The following is a 16,438-nucleotide window of genomic DNA, read 5'->3' as shown; positions in this document are numbered from 1 at the left end:
TAGCCTCCAGCTGCTGTTGCTCACAGATTACTAAGAGCATTTTTATTTTACTTTCTGTTCAGCCCGTTCACAAGATGGGCTCGATTTTCTCTGTGCCAATCTCTGCTCCGTGTGGGGGAGGCTTGTCAGGGAGCCAGTTCTGCCTCTCAAAGTTCTCAGGCACTGAAAGTGGCTTGCAAAGCAGCTTTAAATTCTACATAAGAATGGCCATTCTGGGTCAGACCAATGGTTTATCTAGCCCCGTGCCCTGCTGTCCAACAGCGGCCAATGCCAGGTGCAGGCAACATCAACTGATCCATCCCCTGCCACTGATTAAGAGCTTTAAGGCTCCCATGCCAGTAGCATGATGGTACCTTTCCTCCACAATCCAGCCCTTTGCTGTGCGGCCATGAGGACAGGGTCTGATGGTAACTCTGAAACAATCTTATGGCAGACCATTAGCTATTGAATTTGCTGACTGAGAACCCTTGAGGTGGAAAACAAGTCAGCAAATAGCAGACTCAAGCAATAAGGATGCCGCAGTAATGCGCCACAGTGAACAGCTGGTGGGTTCCACTCCTGAGCGTATGCGACTAAGTGTTGTTCCTCGTGCAAAGGGCTGCAGATCCCTTACAATGGAGAACCTTAAAGAAAAACTGCAGTCATGGGACTGCAGAGAAATTCACTCATGTAACCTCCATGTTCTGATAAAATAAATTACAAACCAGGAATGAAAAGTACCTGAAAACATCAGACCTCTGTGGCATAGTTTTCTTCTGGCCCCTCTAGCTGAACTCCTCTGTGCGGGGCTGAGGAATCTGTGCTGTTAGATAGAGGTGGGAAGAGAGAGAGAGGGGTGGGGAGATGGGCGCTTTCCACTAGACCTGCGGGATTCCATAGTGAAGTTAATATTGAGTTCTTGCTGTGAACAACCCGCATCCCCTGCCTTAGCTTAGTGGCTTACACAGAAGGCAGAACAACAGAGCCACCTGGTTTCCTTGTGGCTGGCGTGTGCGCACCCCTCCTCCCACACACACACTGTTATTACTAGATCACAATTTATTGCTAAGCTATTCTAGAACTACCGTTTAAAATGTGACCTACTATCAACAATTGAACCTTGGACCAGCGCGCTCTTGGGAACACTGACATCTGTGTTCCTGGGGGGATAAATGAGTGCAGCTTGACATCCAAAAATAAGGAAAATAGTTACAACATTTTCTTAAAACCCAACATCTCATTCAGCGTAGTGTAGGCTATTGATATTGAAGCTAACCCTTCATATGCTGTCAAAGTGCTTTGCAGAGGGCAAGTAAAGCCCTAAATAGGACAGACTGATGTCTACACAGGGCTGAAACTCACATGCACAATTACATATCAAAACGTAGCAAGCACCATGTTTATAGTCACCAATGTGGCTGTTCTACAAACACAAGTTGATTACATTGTGTTTTTGTGGGCTGGGTCTTAAACATGTTACGCCTGATCTAGTTATAGCCTGCAGACAGCAAGTCTCACTGGTCATGAGTGCAGTGATCATAAATAAACAAGCTTTGTGATTATCAAGTAAACACCTGAAAAAGAATACAGATTTTACTTAAAACCTAAAGTCTTCTAATAAAATACACCAGAGGTCAGTCAACCTACACAACTGCTAGATTTAACTAATGTTTTCACCAGCTAGGAAACTGTAAAGTTACTCATTTTCCAACACCCATAATTTGATATTGCACAGAAGTGATTTTTGTGAACAACTTCACCTCTCTCTCTCACTCACTCACACACACACACAAACTTTTAATTAGTACTAGTCTTAAATACAGAATAGGTCGTGAGTGAGTATACCGATGATAACTTATCAACCAGTTATGAAATAAACTTTTATTGTGAAGGAAGCAGTGTATGCTAATCTACAATCTACAGCATATTAAACCCACAACAAATACAGGTTTAAAACTCAAAGTAGCTTACAAACTAAGCAGTACAATATAGATGAATTAAAAGTGAAACGAAATATCACAGTAATTATTAACCTTCACATTTCTTTTCTTTTAAATCACTGTAGGTTGAAATGGCTTGGGCCATTTCACTTTTCTCTGTGAAATAGCATCTTCATGCATTCCACAACAGCACAAGTCCTGATTGTTACTATAGTGAACAGGCAAATGCCACGTAACTAAGAGAAGAGAGTTTCATTTCAACCGGTTTAATTTCTGCTCACTCTGTGGGGGGACAATGCTTCATTTGGAAAATTTACGGAGGACAAGCAGTTGCAGAGCCAATGCAGAAATGAACAGTTACAATGGTTTGTCTGCGCGAAAGCCTGCGGGAACAGAAGCGGAGAAGAGATTCTAGGTGGTGGCCGCAGCACTACACAGCACTGAGCAGGCTTGGCAGGAAAGCAGGACGCAGAATCCACTACAAGGCTCTCTCACTCAAGCTACTAAATAATTCACACAGCGTTTTATATACAGTGATCTGAACACGGCAGAGTTCGCTTTTTTGCAACTGCCATGACTGTAAATGCTAACAAGCCATGGTAGACACTAACTACTCTCGCAAACATGTATATATGAAAAAAATCAAGGCAGTTTAAAGATTTCATTAAATTCAGGCACTATCAGAGGCTGTGAACCACTCCCACCTCTGTTGCTTTTCTACTGCTTAGTGCGAAGCAACCTACTTTTGTAACTACTGGTCTGTAAATCTGTTGCTAATCACCCATCAAGGCACACAAGTAAATGCACAAACAACCCACATTTAATAAAGCTAACAATTCCACACTCCTGCAGCTAGCTAATTTGCAACTGTTCCACCTGACAGTTAACCAGAAGGTGCTGTCAAAACTGAGAGCTGTCAGATTAAGACTGTACAATGTGCTTGTTATTTAGCTTGTGAAGAAAAGAAATTGCAGCAACGAATGTCTCTCTCTCTCTCTCTTTCTCTCTCTCTCTCTCACAAGTACATTTACTCTGAGACTTTTTAGCAGTATTCTGCTGACATTCTGCTGCCTGAGCATTCACCACATTTACAGAAATTTAGCCAAAGGGAACAATATGTTACAGGTAGATACTGGGTCTCTAAGCATGTCCCTCGGTGCTGCCATTTTGATAGAAAATCTTATCACTCCAATCTGTTTTAGTTAGAGTTCCTAACACCTTTGGGCATCCACTATCACTCAAGTCACAGATCACAAAAGCAGACACACCCGGCATGGAAATTTCCTTAAGCTATTTTTTTCCCTTAGAGTTTGTATGTTGTTTTTAAGTATCGTGCCTATTGTAAAAATGGTAATTTGGCCAACTCCTACCTTATTAACAGTTTTCCCACTCAATATGCAAAATATTCATTTGTCAGTCTCACGTGAAAGTCAGTTGTTGAGTGTCTTCGATGATACAGCTTCATGCGGGATAACTTAGGAACTAATAACATGCCCTGACCAGGTCTCGTGTTTTGTTCCAGGTGCTAGATGGGTAATGACCACGTCTACAGCTTGCAGCTTCTCATTCTTAGGTGGAATAGAGCACATCTTGTAGGTGACTTCATCGCCAGCCACCAGAACATATTCTCCTTCAATACTGTTAAGGGAAAAACACACACACAAAAAAGAAGGGGGGGGGGGGGAAGAGAGCTCCAGGTAAATGTATTCTGGCACTTGCAGAATAATTAGTTGTACCACTTCTGCTATTGCTCTGTAACAGCTGCTTCATCAACTCTATAACCCGCACTTTTCTTTCAGATTAAATTCCTATCTTTAGATCCCCAGGGCCTACCAGGCCTCTGACCTTTATACACTCTTTCTGGGAGTATACCCCATTAGCGCTCTGCCCTAGGCCTTCACTTTTTGCAAGGGAGAGCCTCATGGCTCTGCCCACTCCAAGACTGGGGCTCTGGCTGCATGACTCCGTTTCTTCCTGTGGTTTCTCCAACGAGTCCAAAGGACTTTATGCCCCTGTTGGAGACTTACCCCTTGTTGGGAACCATACAACCAGCAGACGTTTTGCAGCAACATAGGATGGCCTTCTCAAAAACAAGCCAGCACTTACTAGTCAACTGAACACAGTACGGGAAGGTGAGAATGGGAGAGCGAAGCTTACACAGATGTCCATGCTAGCAGTACACCCTGCCTCTAGCCCAGAGCATCTAGGACTCAATTTGCCATACTGCACTTGGCAGCCAAATTCTTATTCCAGCGAGCTGACACCTCAGGGTCTTGGTTTCAAGTTGCAGCTGTGCTGGTGCCACATGTTTGGCTGCCAGTCATTAAAAGTTAATGACGGATCTCTGTCCTCCACTGTGTCTCCAAGGGCTAGGTTCAGTTGCTGAGGGGTCTTGAGCATTCACCACTCCAGAGATGCCTCCAGCCCATGTGACTTCTTCCCCAGTACCCTGTTCCAGGAAAGACATTAACCCCTTCACACCCTAGTGAGGTGGGAAACTCTGTCACATCTATTCTTCCAGAAATACAGATATTTCCCACCTTTTCCACATCTCAAGCCAGCTTTTTGCAGCGGGGCCAGGCCGTGTTCCCCTCTGCCCTGTAGTCACACCCTGAGGGGAAAGGTCTGATGCTGAACCAGTTGATTCAATGCCTCAAGTCATAACCATACGATTATTCCATGGCATCACGGCAGTCTACAATTATAGGTTGCCTAACCCTTAAATGTGTCATTCTTACCTTAACTTGGTTGGATTTCTTTTAAGCATCATCTCCACTCCTGGATTTTGGGAGAATTACAACATCCCGATGATGATGTTTACCCTTAAGTTACGGAGATGTACTCTCAGCCTTAATTCCCTCAACATTTTTGGCGGGGAACAGAATGGACATCGAAATTAATATACAAGAGAGTGTCAAATGCCTTAGAGTTTTTTCCTCTAAAGCCTTACGCTGTGCAAAAAATACTAAACGTGGGCCTCAGGGAACAGGCAAATGCTGAGCCATTTTCAACTTCCATTGACAACACTCGCTCCCTTTATCTGCCATTCATCAGCAGCGTTAAGGTGGGTACAGAGGCCTCAGAGCAAGTACACCCAAAGCTGCATAGTCAGCTTATTAATTGGTAGCTGTTTACTGTATGCAATCCAAGCAGAACCCGCCTGGAAATAATGTATCTCCTCCTCCTAGTTCCCAATATCAGGGTCAGCCATAGAGAACGTTAAAGGTTACTAACCCACCACTTTTTCCACTGACTGCTACAAACTTTTCCAAGGACCCCTCCTTCCCTCCTTCCAGCAGCCTGCCACTAATAAAGCAAAAACAGCAGGAAGCTGGGCTTATAGCTTTTCAACCCTGAAGGCTGTGGGAGCCCAAGTGATTAATAATAATTGTGTAGCCAACTCTCAGCCACACATTTTCCTACCATATAGGTTAAAAAAATAGCTGCAGAAAAGCTCCTCTTTCCCACGGGAATACAACTCCAGACAGACCAGCATGGAGCAAAGCAGTCAACACAGAGCCTCTGCAGAAGCAATCCCTGTGTAAAATCAGCCTTTTACAGCAATAAGGAATGGCAACATAAGGCAGAAAAAGCTTTCCCAGGGGAAATCTAAGTTAAGTCTTCCATTATGATTTAATACCAGCTCCACCAAATTCAATGCACCTTCCCCACACAGCCTGATCCAACTGGTCTTTACCTCCCATGGCTCCAGGCTGCCCTCTCAACCCACAGCTGCATCAAACTCAGTGGTGGATTAATGCATGGGCCCACGCCCAGGGGCCCTGGCCAATTTGCCCCCCACTCCCCCCCGCAGGAGCACCAGAACCTGGGTAAGGGGGGAGGAGGGGGGGCAGGGCAAAAGTTCTTTGTGTCCAGGGCCCCAGTAAATCTTAATCTGCCTCTGATCACACTAACCATATGACTATTTGAGACTTGACATCTCCTGGCTCCAGGAGCTTGCCGTAGAGAGTGGGTACAAGTAGCTTCTTGAAAGCAGAGACTATTGAAACTATCCTCAGTGGAACCACTGGAAGTGCTCAAAAGAAATGGCTACCACCCCTCTGGCATCCAGTCTGCCTTGTGCCTTTATGTCCCAAATACTTCCAATGTGACCCAACAAGACACTCTTACTACGTACATGGCGCTCCAAGCTGCTCCCAGGGGCTTAGATACAAATGTGAGATGTCCTGACTGTCAATGCAGCATCACAGCACTAGCACTGTGGTACAGGGCACCAGAAAGCCAAAGTCCCCGTGTCAAAGGGTTAATCTGAGCATCACTGAAGAACGATAGGTGCTGTGGGGAAATTCAGAGAATGAGCTAATGAGCACTGACAGATGAGCTGATGCAGCTTTTGTCGCTGCTCTTCAACTAGGGGTGTCAAGGTTCCTTCCCCACTCTGAACTCTAGGGTACAGATGTGGGGACCTGCATGAAAGACCCCCTAAGCTTATTCTTACCAGCTTCGGTTAAAAACTTTCTCAAGGTACAAACTTTGCCTTGTCCTTGAACCCTTTGCTGCCACCACCAAGCGTGTTAAACAAAGAACAGGGAAAGAGACCACTTGGAGACGTCTTCCCCACAAAATATCCCCCCAAGCCCTACACCCCCTTTCCTGGGGAAGGCTTGATAAAAATCCTCACCAATTTGCATAGGTGAACACAGACCCGAACCCTTGGAGCTTAAGAACAATGAAAAAACAATCAGGTTCTTAAAAGAAGAATTTTAATTAAAGAAAAAGTAAAAGAATCACCTCTGTAAAATCAGGATGGTAAATACCTTACAGGGTAATTAGATTCAAAACACAGAGAATCCCTCTAGGCAAAACCTTAAGTTACAAAAAGACACAAAGACAGGAATATCCATTCCATTCAGCACAGCTTATTTTCTCAGCCATTTAAAGAAATCATAATCTAACGCATATCTAGCTAGATTACTTACTAAGTTCTAAGACACCATTCCTTTTCTGTTCCTGGCAAAAGCATCACACAGACAGACACAGACCCTTTGTCCCCCCCAACCCCCAGCTTTGAAAGTAACTTGTCTCCTCATTGGTCATTTTGGTCAGGTGCCAGCAAGGTTATCCTAGCTTCTTAACCCTTTACAGGTGAAAGGGTTTTGCCTCTGGCCAGGGGGGATTTTATAGTTTTGTACACAGAAAGGAGGTTACCCTTCCCTTTATATTTATGACAAGGGGTATATCTACATTGTAATTTAACTCCTGCGGCTGGCCCATGTGGGGCTTGGGCTCTGGGGCTACAAAACTACAGCGTAGACATTTAGCCTTGGGCTGGCGCCCAGGCTCTAGGACCCTCCCCACTTGCAGGTCCCAGAGCCAGCCCAAGCGTGAACATCTACACTGAAATGTTATAGTCCCACAGCCCATGTCAGCTGATGCGGGCCAGCCACAGGGGTTTTACTGCAGTGTAGCCATACTCTTAGAGATGATAAGCCTGATATGAATCAGCCTGAGTCATTCAAACAGAAGACTCATGTTCCACTCATCACTACCCGTCTGGGGATGGCATTTTTACAATAAGTACCCGAGGGGAATATAACTTACCTAAAGGACTCAGCACTGGGCCATGCTATCCCAGATGTAGTCTGGGCACAACGGTGAATGCCAATTGCCCATAAGCTGTAACAAAATCAGCAGCTTTGCTATAACTCCACTGTCACACCCTATCATGTATGTGCAGGAGGAACAAACCTGAGGACCCTCAGCTCCAAACAGCCCATAGGCTTCTATTATTTGGGCCAACAGAGAATCCCCGTTAGCTATTACTGGCAACAAAACTCACACTCTCTTTTGTCCGCCAATGTCCCTGGGGCTTAGAGATGCACCTGAGCAGACCAAATGCCATTCAGTGAAAGGCACTGGTGCACAACCACTAAATACACACAGCCCCCTGGTAAGGGGCTCCAGGTGACAGAATAAAATACCTAAAACAGTGACCAAAACCATTAATTCAAGACTCCATCACCTGCATACAGAAAATATAAGTAGAAAAGATATGGTCAACCTGTACCAGTGGAAGCAATGGAGCAAAGAGCAGTGATGCATTCTTTTCCATGGGGCTTCAAACACACTCTGCCAACTCCAGGCAACGTTTTATAAAGCAACAGCTGCAGAGTTAGAAAGGATTGGAAACAAAGCAGCATCTATTCATCATCCCGACAGCCAAAAGCACCTCCATCTCACTGACACACGCATGCTAGGTGTTGAGCGCATGCAGTCACATCACTGCTTTACAGGCTTCAATCCAAACTGGTGCCATTCCCAAGCCTTGTCGTCGGTTTGGCTGAAGGAGCTGCTCCGCAAATAGGGGTCAGCTTTCGCTTTAAAAACTTTTCTGAACGCAGGTGACATCGATCTAAACTCTGTGCATGCTGAGGCATTCAAAAGAGACACTGACAACTAGCCTTAGACGGAAAGGATTTTAACTGCCTCCTGCAAACCCTGAACACAGCAGCAACGTGCTAAGTACACGAGCAACAGAGCAAGCAATCAAGTCTCTTGTGTTCTTGTCCACGCAGAGTGGAAAAAAAAAAGAAAAAAGATTACCCTCAGTGGTAACATCTATTGGTTTATTATTTTGTACTGATGTTTGACTAGCGAGAAAATCTGAACGATACGTATAGTTACATGTATGTGGCTAGCTCTCGAGATGAAAGGGAAACCAGGTGCACATTAACAGAAAGCTTTTCCTAATAATCCAGAGCATGTGCACCAACATGTACATAACATGAGAGCTGCACCTGCCTGCAGTGCAGACTATGTCTTAGGGAGAAGAGTGAATGGGATGGGTACAGAGGCTGAAGGTTATGCTCTCCATTACCATCTTACCTTTTCTATCCACACAGCTATTCGCCCACTGGGTGCCCACACAGAGAACAAGAAGCTGGCATCATTGTAATCCATACATTGTCAGTTTAATAAAGCTGGACTTACTCTGACCCAAGCTCTTTTAAGTTAATTAACCCAATGGACAAAGCTAGTTGCTGCTTTCTCCTTCCACAATGTTAGAATCCATTTACATTTTACCAGTATGATCCTAAAAATCCTAATTCTGCTCCGAACTGCCTTGGCATGCTGTTCAAGGCAAAATTAACTCCTGGTGACCGTACTCCAAAATGGAGGTCTCTGTGAGTACGCCCAACCAGTAAGAACAGCAAGTGTCCAGCCCGTGTGATGAAAGTTTTACAGTGGGCTGTCCTTAGACCCCTGGAACCATCGTCCAGTTTCAGTTTAATCTACGCTATTGTTAGTAAGAGAGGCAGGAAATGTTTGAGCATTATGTTGACGGCATCAATTTTGTGCTCGTCTTCTAACCTTATACAAACCGACATGCCAGGAGACTGAAGTTTATGAGAAAAATCTCACTCCACCCTAGAAAGGCTCTAAGTGCTTCCTCCCTCTAATGCTTCTCTGCCTCACATCTTCCCCTTCCCCTTCCTGTTGACATAGAGTTACTTGATCAAAAACAGGACAATCCTTTTGACCCAGCAAGAATGGCCCAGGGCTGCAGACAGATTTCATTTCTCACACACTGATGCGCTTGGCTTCCTACTGAATGGAGATTCTTTCCCCTGTATCTTCCCACTGCGTGTCTCACTGGATATGGCAATGTTAACTTTGTGTCCACAGTACACAAACAGGCTGCAAAACACGGGACAGAGAATTGCTCCTGACTTGTGACATGGTTAAATGATGTTTTGATGTTAAAGAGCAAGCAATGTTTGAGCTGGATTAGTCTCTCCATTGGTGGCAAAAAGAAAACTATATAGCTATGGGAAAGATGACAAATCAGCAGTAGAGAGGGAGTGGAAAAACGCATTGAGTGATGGAGTCTAAGATGAAGGAATAATTCAAAGGTTGTTTTGAAACCCTTCTTTGAGTTACAGGCGGGAGCATAAGTTTAGTTTTGGAAATCAAGTGAACTTGAAGAGATCAGATAAACTAAGCAAAAAGAATCAAAGTGTTTCAGTATGTGATAGCTGTTTTCTTTTTGACTACGTTTGCATTAAATGCAATGCAGATTATAGATGTAATCTAGTAGAGGATCTGCTAGGAGGCTAAAACACAAAGATGTCTTGTTCTTATGGACTGATGAATATTTGAAAATAAGGCTGAGTTTGTCCAAAGCTACTTAAGGGATTTGGACACCAACTGCCTTTAATTTTAAATTGAATTCTGCATCTAAATCCCTTAGGGGACTTTGAAAAATCTCAGCCAAAAATATTAAAATAGAAAATGTTGTTCCTGACTCCGGGTAGAACTGAGAGCATGTATATTAAGTTTTATGCTATCTGGCAACTCTCGTTTCCCATCACAATACCATTGTGATGATTGTGAGTATCTTATACTGCACTATTTTTAGGGAGGCCTGCACATGAATCGAAGGAGGGGCTCTTATTAAAAAATTGTCTAAATATGGAATGTTACAGTCTCAGAGTTGCTATTCATATCAGTAAGGCTCTAGTTAGCCCTCCAGGGACAAAGACAAAGTCAAAGGGAAACCTTTTAGTGTAAGTGTTTTCAGTGTGGTCAAAATATGTCAGAAGGAACAATCCTGCATGGCCGAGACTTGCCCTAGATAGCTAGTTTCAATGCTTCTAAGATCTGTGTATCTTGCACACTTTGTAACTCATTTAATACCCCTACAACACTAATATTTTTATTGAGTAGCAAGACAGGAGACACCAGTAGAGCTAACCTGGGTTATCAAACCTGAATGCCTTCAGATAACTTCAGTCCCAGGCAAACTGCTCCAGTCTTGCAATCAACAAAAGAGGGGATGACCTAACAAGGGGCCATGGAAGCCAAGACAAAAAGAGAGAGTTGCTCAATCCACCTTCCTTAATGGAGTTTGAGCCAACAACACAAAGAGAAACCTTGGAACTTTTGCGGGATTTCTGCCCTACCACTGTGAGGCAGACCCTGCACCTGGGGAAGGTTCGATAACAACAACAGAGCCCCCTGCTAAATAATCAATGGTTCGTTCTACGAGCCACAATTCCAAAGAAACCTACACTTGATGCCACTGAATAAAGCCACGGAAACCTACACTTGATGCCACGGAATAAAACCCCGGAAAAAGCTCCAAATGGTACGAAGCGAAGCAGTCTCCAGAGACATATTTCACCCTGATTCCCAGCTCTTGGTGTCAGCTCTCTAGTGAACAGACTGTCCATGTCCTGATATTCAGAACCATCTATGAGACTGTCCCTAGCTACCGAAGAGAAATGCCTATTCCATGCCAGTTACGTCCCACCTTCGTAACAGTGATATTGAACTAGAAGCAGGAAACTGATGACCAATAGCATGAGCATGAAGGACAGAACTTTCACAGGATAAGTGCCTAGATTTTAGAACAAGCTCTCTGCATGTACACGTCCAAGGTGGGGCTGCATCATGAGGCCACCTGCAAGATGAAGTCATAGAATCATAGAATATCAGTGTTGGAAGGGACCTCAGGAGGTCATCTAGTCCAACCCCCTGCTCAAAGCAGGACCAATCCCCAACTAAATCATCCCAGCCAGGGCTTTGTCAAGCCTGACCTTAAAAATATCTAAGGAAGGAGATTCCACCACCTCTCTAGGTAACCCATTCCAGTGTTTCACCACCCTCCCAGTGAAAAAGTTTTTCCTAATATCCAACCTAAACCTCCCCCACTGCAACTTGAGACCATTACTCCTTGTTCTGTCATCAGCTACCACTGAGAACACTCTAGATCCATCCTCTTTGGAACCCCCTTTCAGGTAGTTGAAAGCAGCTATCAAATCCCCCCTCATTCTTCTCTTCCGCAGACTAAACAATCCCAGTTCCCTCAGCCTCTCCTCATAAGTCATGTGTTCCAGTCCCCTAATCATTTTTGTTGCCCTCCGCTGGACTCTTTCCAATTTTTCCACATCCTTCTTGTAGTGTGGAGCCCAAAACTGGACACAGTACTCCAGATGTCTCACCAGTGTCGAATAGAGGGGAACTATCACGTCCCTCGGTCTGCTGGCAATGCCCCTACATATACATCCCAAAATGCCATTGGCTTTCTTGGCAACAAGGGCACACTGTGGACTCATATCCAGCTTCTCGTCCACTGTAACCCCTAGGTCCTTCTCGGCAGAACTGCTGCCGAGCCATTCGGTCCCCAGTCTGGACCGGTGCATGGGATTCTTCCGTCCTAAGTGCAGGAGTCTGCACTTGTCCTTGTTGAACCTCATCAGATTTCTTTTGGCCCAATCCTCTAATTTGTCTAGGTCCCTCCTATCCCTACCCTCCAGCATATCTATCTCTCCTCCCAGTTTAGTGTCATCTGCAAACTTGCTGAGTGTGCAATCCACACCATCCTCCAGATCATTTATGAAGATATTGAACAAAAGCGGCCTGAGGACCGATCCTTGAGGCACTCCACTTGATACCGGCTGCCAACTAGACATGGAGCCATTGATCATGAGCCTGACAATCTAGCCAACTTTCTATCCACTTTATAGTCCATTCATCCAGCCAAACTTCTTTAACTTGCTGGCAAGAATACTGTGGTAGACCGTGTCAAAAGCTTTGCTAAAATCAAGGAACAACACGTCCACTGCTTTCCCCTCATCCACAGAGCCAGTTATCTCATCATAGAAGGCAATTAGATTAGTCAGGCATGCCACATTCTTAAGCAGCGCACCACACAGAGAACATGACTCCAGTGCTCAGCCATGGTTTTGGCCCAAGAAGGCCCAAATGGTTTGGGGTCTGGCTACCTCAATAGCTGCCTGTTTGCCCATGTGAGACACTGTAGTTGCTATCCTATCCTTGGACCAAGCCACAGAATTGTCAGCCCCCAGAACATGCCACAAAACTCATCTTTTCTCTTGGCTACTTGGGATGCAGCAGACCGGGGTCTAGGTTTGGGTTATCATCAACATCATTGTGGACACATACTGTTGTAGTTTTCAATGGGAAGTCCACTTTGCATTAGTATTATGTGTGAAAATACATGAATGGCAGAAAAACCTACGGAAAATCCTGCTCACTAATTTGCTCATTTCCATACCCCTCCAAATAACATTGAATGATTTGTTCCCCCTCTTCCTGTAGGAGCTAGTTCTACCTGCCATAACAGATCCTGCTTTGGATATTTCAGTATACCAATGAAAGCAACCCATCTGACTGGCAGTGTGGGAAGAAGACGGACTGCAGCTCTGGGCTAGGCAAAGCCACAGCCTGCCTGTGGTACTTTAGAACCAGCAATGGACTCAAATCAGAACAATCAGATCTGGATTTTCAACACCCCAAGATTCCAGTGGGCAGAGGGTTAAGAAGACAAGAGGTCCGACTGGGGAATATTGTTCAGGACCATCTCCTTTTAAAATGTAACAGAGGCAGGGCTGTGCAGAGCAGCTCTCTGCTTCCTTTTGCCACTCAAAAAGTCACTTGGGATATTCAAACGATAAAATCCAACCTGTGACTCAGCTAATGTGTTTCATGGAGCAGAGAAACAGGAAAGAGAGAGAGAGAGAGAGAGAGAGAGTCTAAAACAGGCTATAAAAATCCAAAGGGATGCTTGGTCCACCTTTGGGCATGTTCATACGGTATAGCAATGGGATGGCAACTCCATGGAATTATAGTTTAACATGAACAGATTTCATTACTGGTGCACAGCAACAGATGGTATTTAGCCATTAACAACACGTGTTTTGTACAAAGCATCACTTCAACTCACTGCCGAGTCCTCATTTTTTGCTTCCATAGAAGTTCTGAGCGCTCAATCAAACATTATGACCTGTGCACTTGGACAAACCCCTGCTAATACAAATACTTCAAACTTGAAAAGCAGTGAGAAAGACCATGGCCAGGTTAGGTGCTTTAAGAGGAATCACACCACAGTATAAGCCTGCTAGCTCTCTGTTGTTTAAGGGATACAGTCACACTTGCCAGGCTTACCTCAATGAGGTTCTAAACTGGCAGATTCCAATAAGCAAAGAAACATTCTCCATTCAAGACAATTTCAGAGCTGTTGCACTGCGAGTTCCCTTGGTGCTGAAGCTTCGATTCTTTTGCTGGAATATTCACTTTCAATTCTGTCCCTCAGCTCAGAACTAGACTCACCTTCCGGAGAAAAATTACTACTTCTCATGTCTCCAATACATGATTTTATACCCCACTCTACAGGTACAAGAACAGCCCAAAGAGTGTTAAGGCAAGATGCTGGTCTTGCAACTCAACTGATAGCAAGTCAAAGAGGAGTTTGAAAAAGATAATCCCTATATTCCTGCCAAAGAGCCTGGAAGGGTAACAAAGGCAATGTCTGATTTCCTTCATGCAACAGGAGTGTGACATCTAGATGTAAAAGGAGGATGTCATGGCCCAAAGTAAAACTCTTGCCTTTCAGTAATCTCTTCTGATAGCAGACGTATGAATGTGTGGCCTGAAATGAAAATGCATCCCAGGGTATCCCCATTTACAAACTGTTTCTGGCTAATATAGCAACCTTAGTTACGGACGTAATGAACCTAGTTCTTCCAGAACTCATGCCCCAATACATTAGGAAACTACAACAAGCCAGGGAATCTCTGCAAGAGCTGTTTATGATGCAGAGAGGCGGGGAGAGAGGTAAGAGTAGGGAGTGCAAACAGAGAACCAGTTCTGAGAACTGGTTCACTAACACTGTGGTCAGGATATTCCAGCCTGAAGGACAGTGTGAAGGTCTCTGCAGTGCATCCGTTCCTCATTGGAGCCAAGTTCTAATAAACTGCAGAAAGCCACAGAAGCAAGATACATCACCTTCCCATTCCATGGGATCAGCTGCTCCTACAATGGTGTTTTCTGAAGCAGATGGTTCATTCACTTGTTAACATGCTCTGATGAGCTAGCTTCCAGTCTCACCTCTATAGTCAAGCCAGTTTAGGGCCAAATCCTGCTCTGCACTGTACAGGGTTGGGCAATAAACAAGCCTTCACTGCGTGCTCCCTAATGCTCACTAGAACACTAGCAACCATCACCATGAGCACTCCCCAGCCCCAAGGGACCAGCAGTGCACATGCTGCAGTATGTACCTCGTACTATGCAGCAGCTTGTCTTGTTCTCTTCCACACACTTCCCTGACTATTCTGTCCTGCACCAGCAGGATGGTTTGGGAAACTGCTGACAAGCAAGCTCTGCAGGGATCGCCTCTACTATTGACTACCACACAAAAGCTTCAAAGCCCTCAGATCATCATCCATCAGGAACTGCGCCCAGTCTTTTTGGGAAGGACAGATGGAGAACAAAGAATAAATTACAGTCATATGAGTTGTTATGCTTCAATGACAGTCAAGAACCCAGCATTTATGTGAGCCTCCGTTAGCCCCCATTAAATTGCTGGCTATGAAATCAAAACAATGGAGATAGGATATTCACAAGGACAGAAAATTTGCTATAATCATTGCTGCTATAATAACACTGTTACCTTGGAGATACTGGTTCATTTTAAAGCACTGCCTTGTGGTTAGAGAAGGGATTAGAAGACCCTGCCAGGGAAAGTTTCATACCCCCATTGGGAAGTGGATTTTTCAAGCCCAGCTCTAAACAATGACAAAGTGCATGAAAACCTTACAGCACTTGGTGGGCCATAACGTCTTTCTAGTTTAATTACTTTTCATTATAATAAAATTAAGCCTTTCCAATAATCTCAAGGAAGCTTTTCAATAAAGGTACTTGGTTTTCTGGAATCAATACTTAATGCAGAAGGCCAGAAAAAGTAGACACCACGAGTTTTGTGGATCAGCCTTTGGTTTGGTTACATATCAGGCAATACTGAGTTTTCACATCAGACACTACTGAGAGTCATCATTTCAGAAATGCTTCCAAAGGGAAATTCCACCACACACCTGCTGTGGGTACCACTACTACCGGGCTCCACATGGGTCTCAAGTTCTGCCCAAGCTGAACAGTTTGCAGGATCAGGGCCTGACTGCCTGTACCAGGAGAAAGAGTGAAACCGAATATACACAAGTGCTATCAAAGTAAAAACAAACTGAACCAGAGAACTTCTCCCCTCTGATCTCTTTCAACTCTAGTAAACTTAGGAGTTACTTGTTACAACGGTAGGTAAAACAGACAGAAGAATGGTTTAATTTGATGAGATACTTTTAGTTCGATGGACTTATGAGACACATTTGCATTGAAACGTAACCTTGCTATTCCTCACAGCTGTGGGAGCAAATAAAAGAGGATCAGACAATCTTACCAAAGTTGCTCAGGAAAAACAAAACAAAATCCCAAGCATTACACTGCATTTCTTTACCTTAAAATCAGGGCTTCTGGTTTTAAGTTAAAGTAACGTTCATCTGCGGTGAGAAGCAGCCAGATTAACACTTGCTGTTTAGAATATCCACTGAGCTTCCCGCATTGTAGAGATGAGCAAAATTCAGTGGGGTCCCTTTTTATCTAACCCCCTAAAGTTGGTGAGTGCAGATAAAGGATTCAAGTTTTGTTTCAAAATGTCTGTGCTGCAAACCTGGTCAACCAGTTTCATGCCACTCCTAGTCAAA

General features: G+C 44.4%; 1 protein-coding gene across 1 annotated transcript in view; it reads right to left on the bottom strand.

The window, feature by feature from the left end:
• Nucleotides 1-1,845: 1,845 nt before the first annotated feature.
• The window catches only part of CARHSP1 (calcium regulated heat stable protein 1), a 57,057-nt gene continuing 42,464 nt past the window's right edge, over nt 1,846-16,438 (bottom strand). Inside the window, 1 exon segment of the mRNA XM_073362479.1 lies at nt 1,846-3,557. Within this exon segment, the coding sequence (XP_073218580.1) occupies nt 3,395-3,557 (163 nt within the window). The 3' untranslated portion in view covers nt 1,846-3,394.

This window comes from Lepidochelys kempii, chromosome 10, assembly GCF_965140265.1.
Source record: "Lepidochelys kempii isolate rLepKem1 chromosome 10, rLepKem1.hap2, whole genome shotgun sequence".
Classification (NCBI taxonomy): domain Eukaryota; kingdom Metazoa; phylum Chordata; order Testudines; family Cheloniidae; genus Lepidochelys; species Lepidochelys kempii.
The sequence above is the reverse complement of the archived record's forward strand: the minus strand, read 5'-3'. Positions and strand labels throughout refer to the sequence as shown.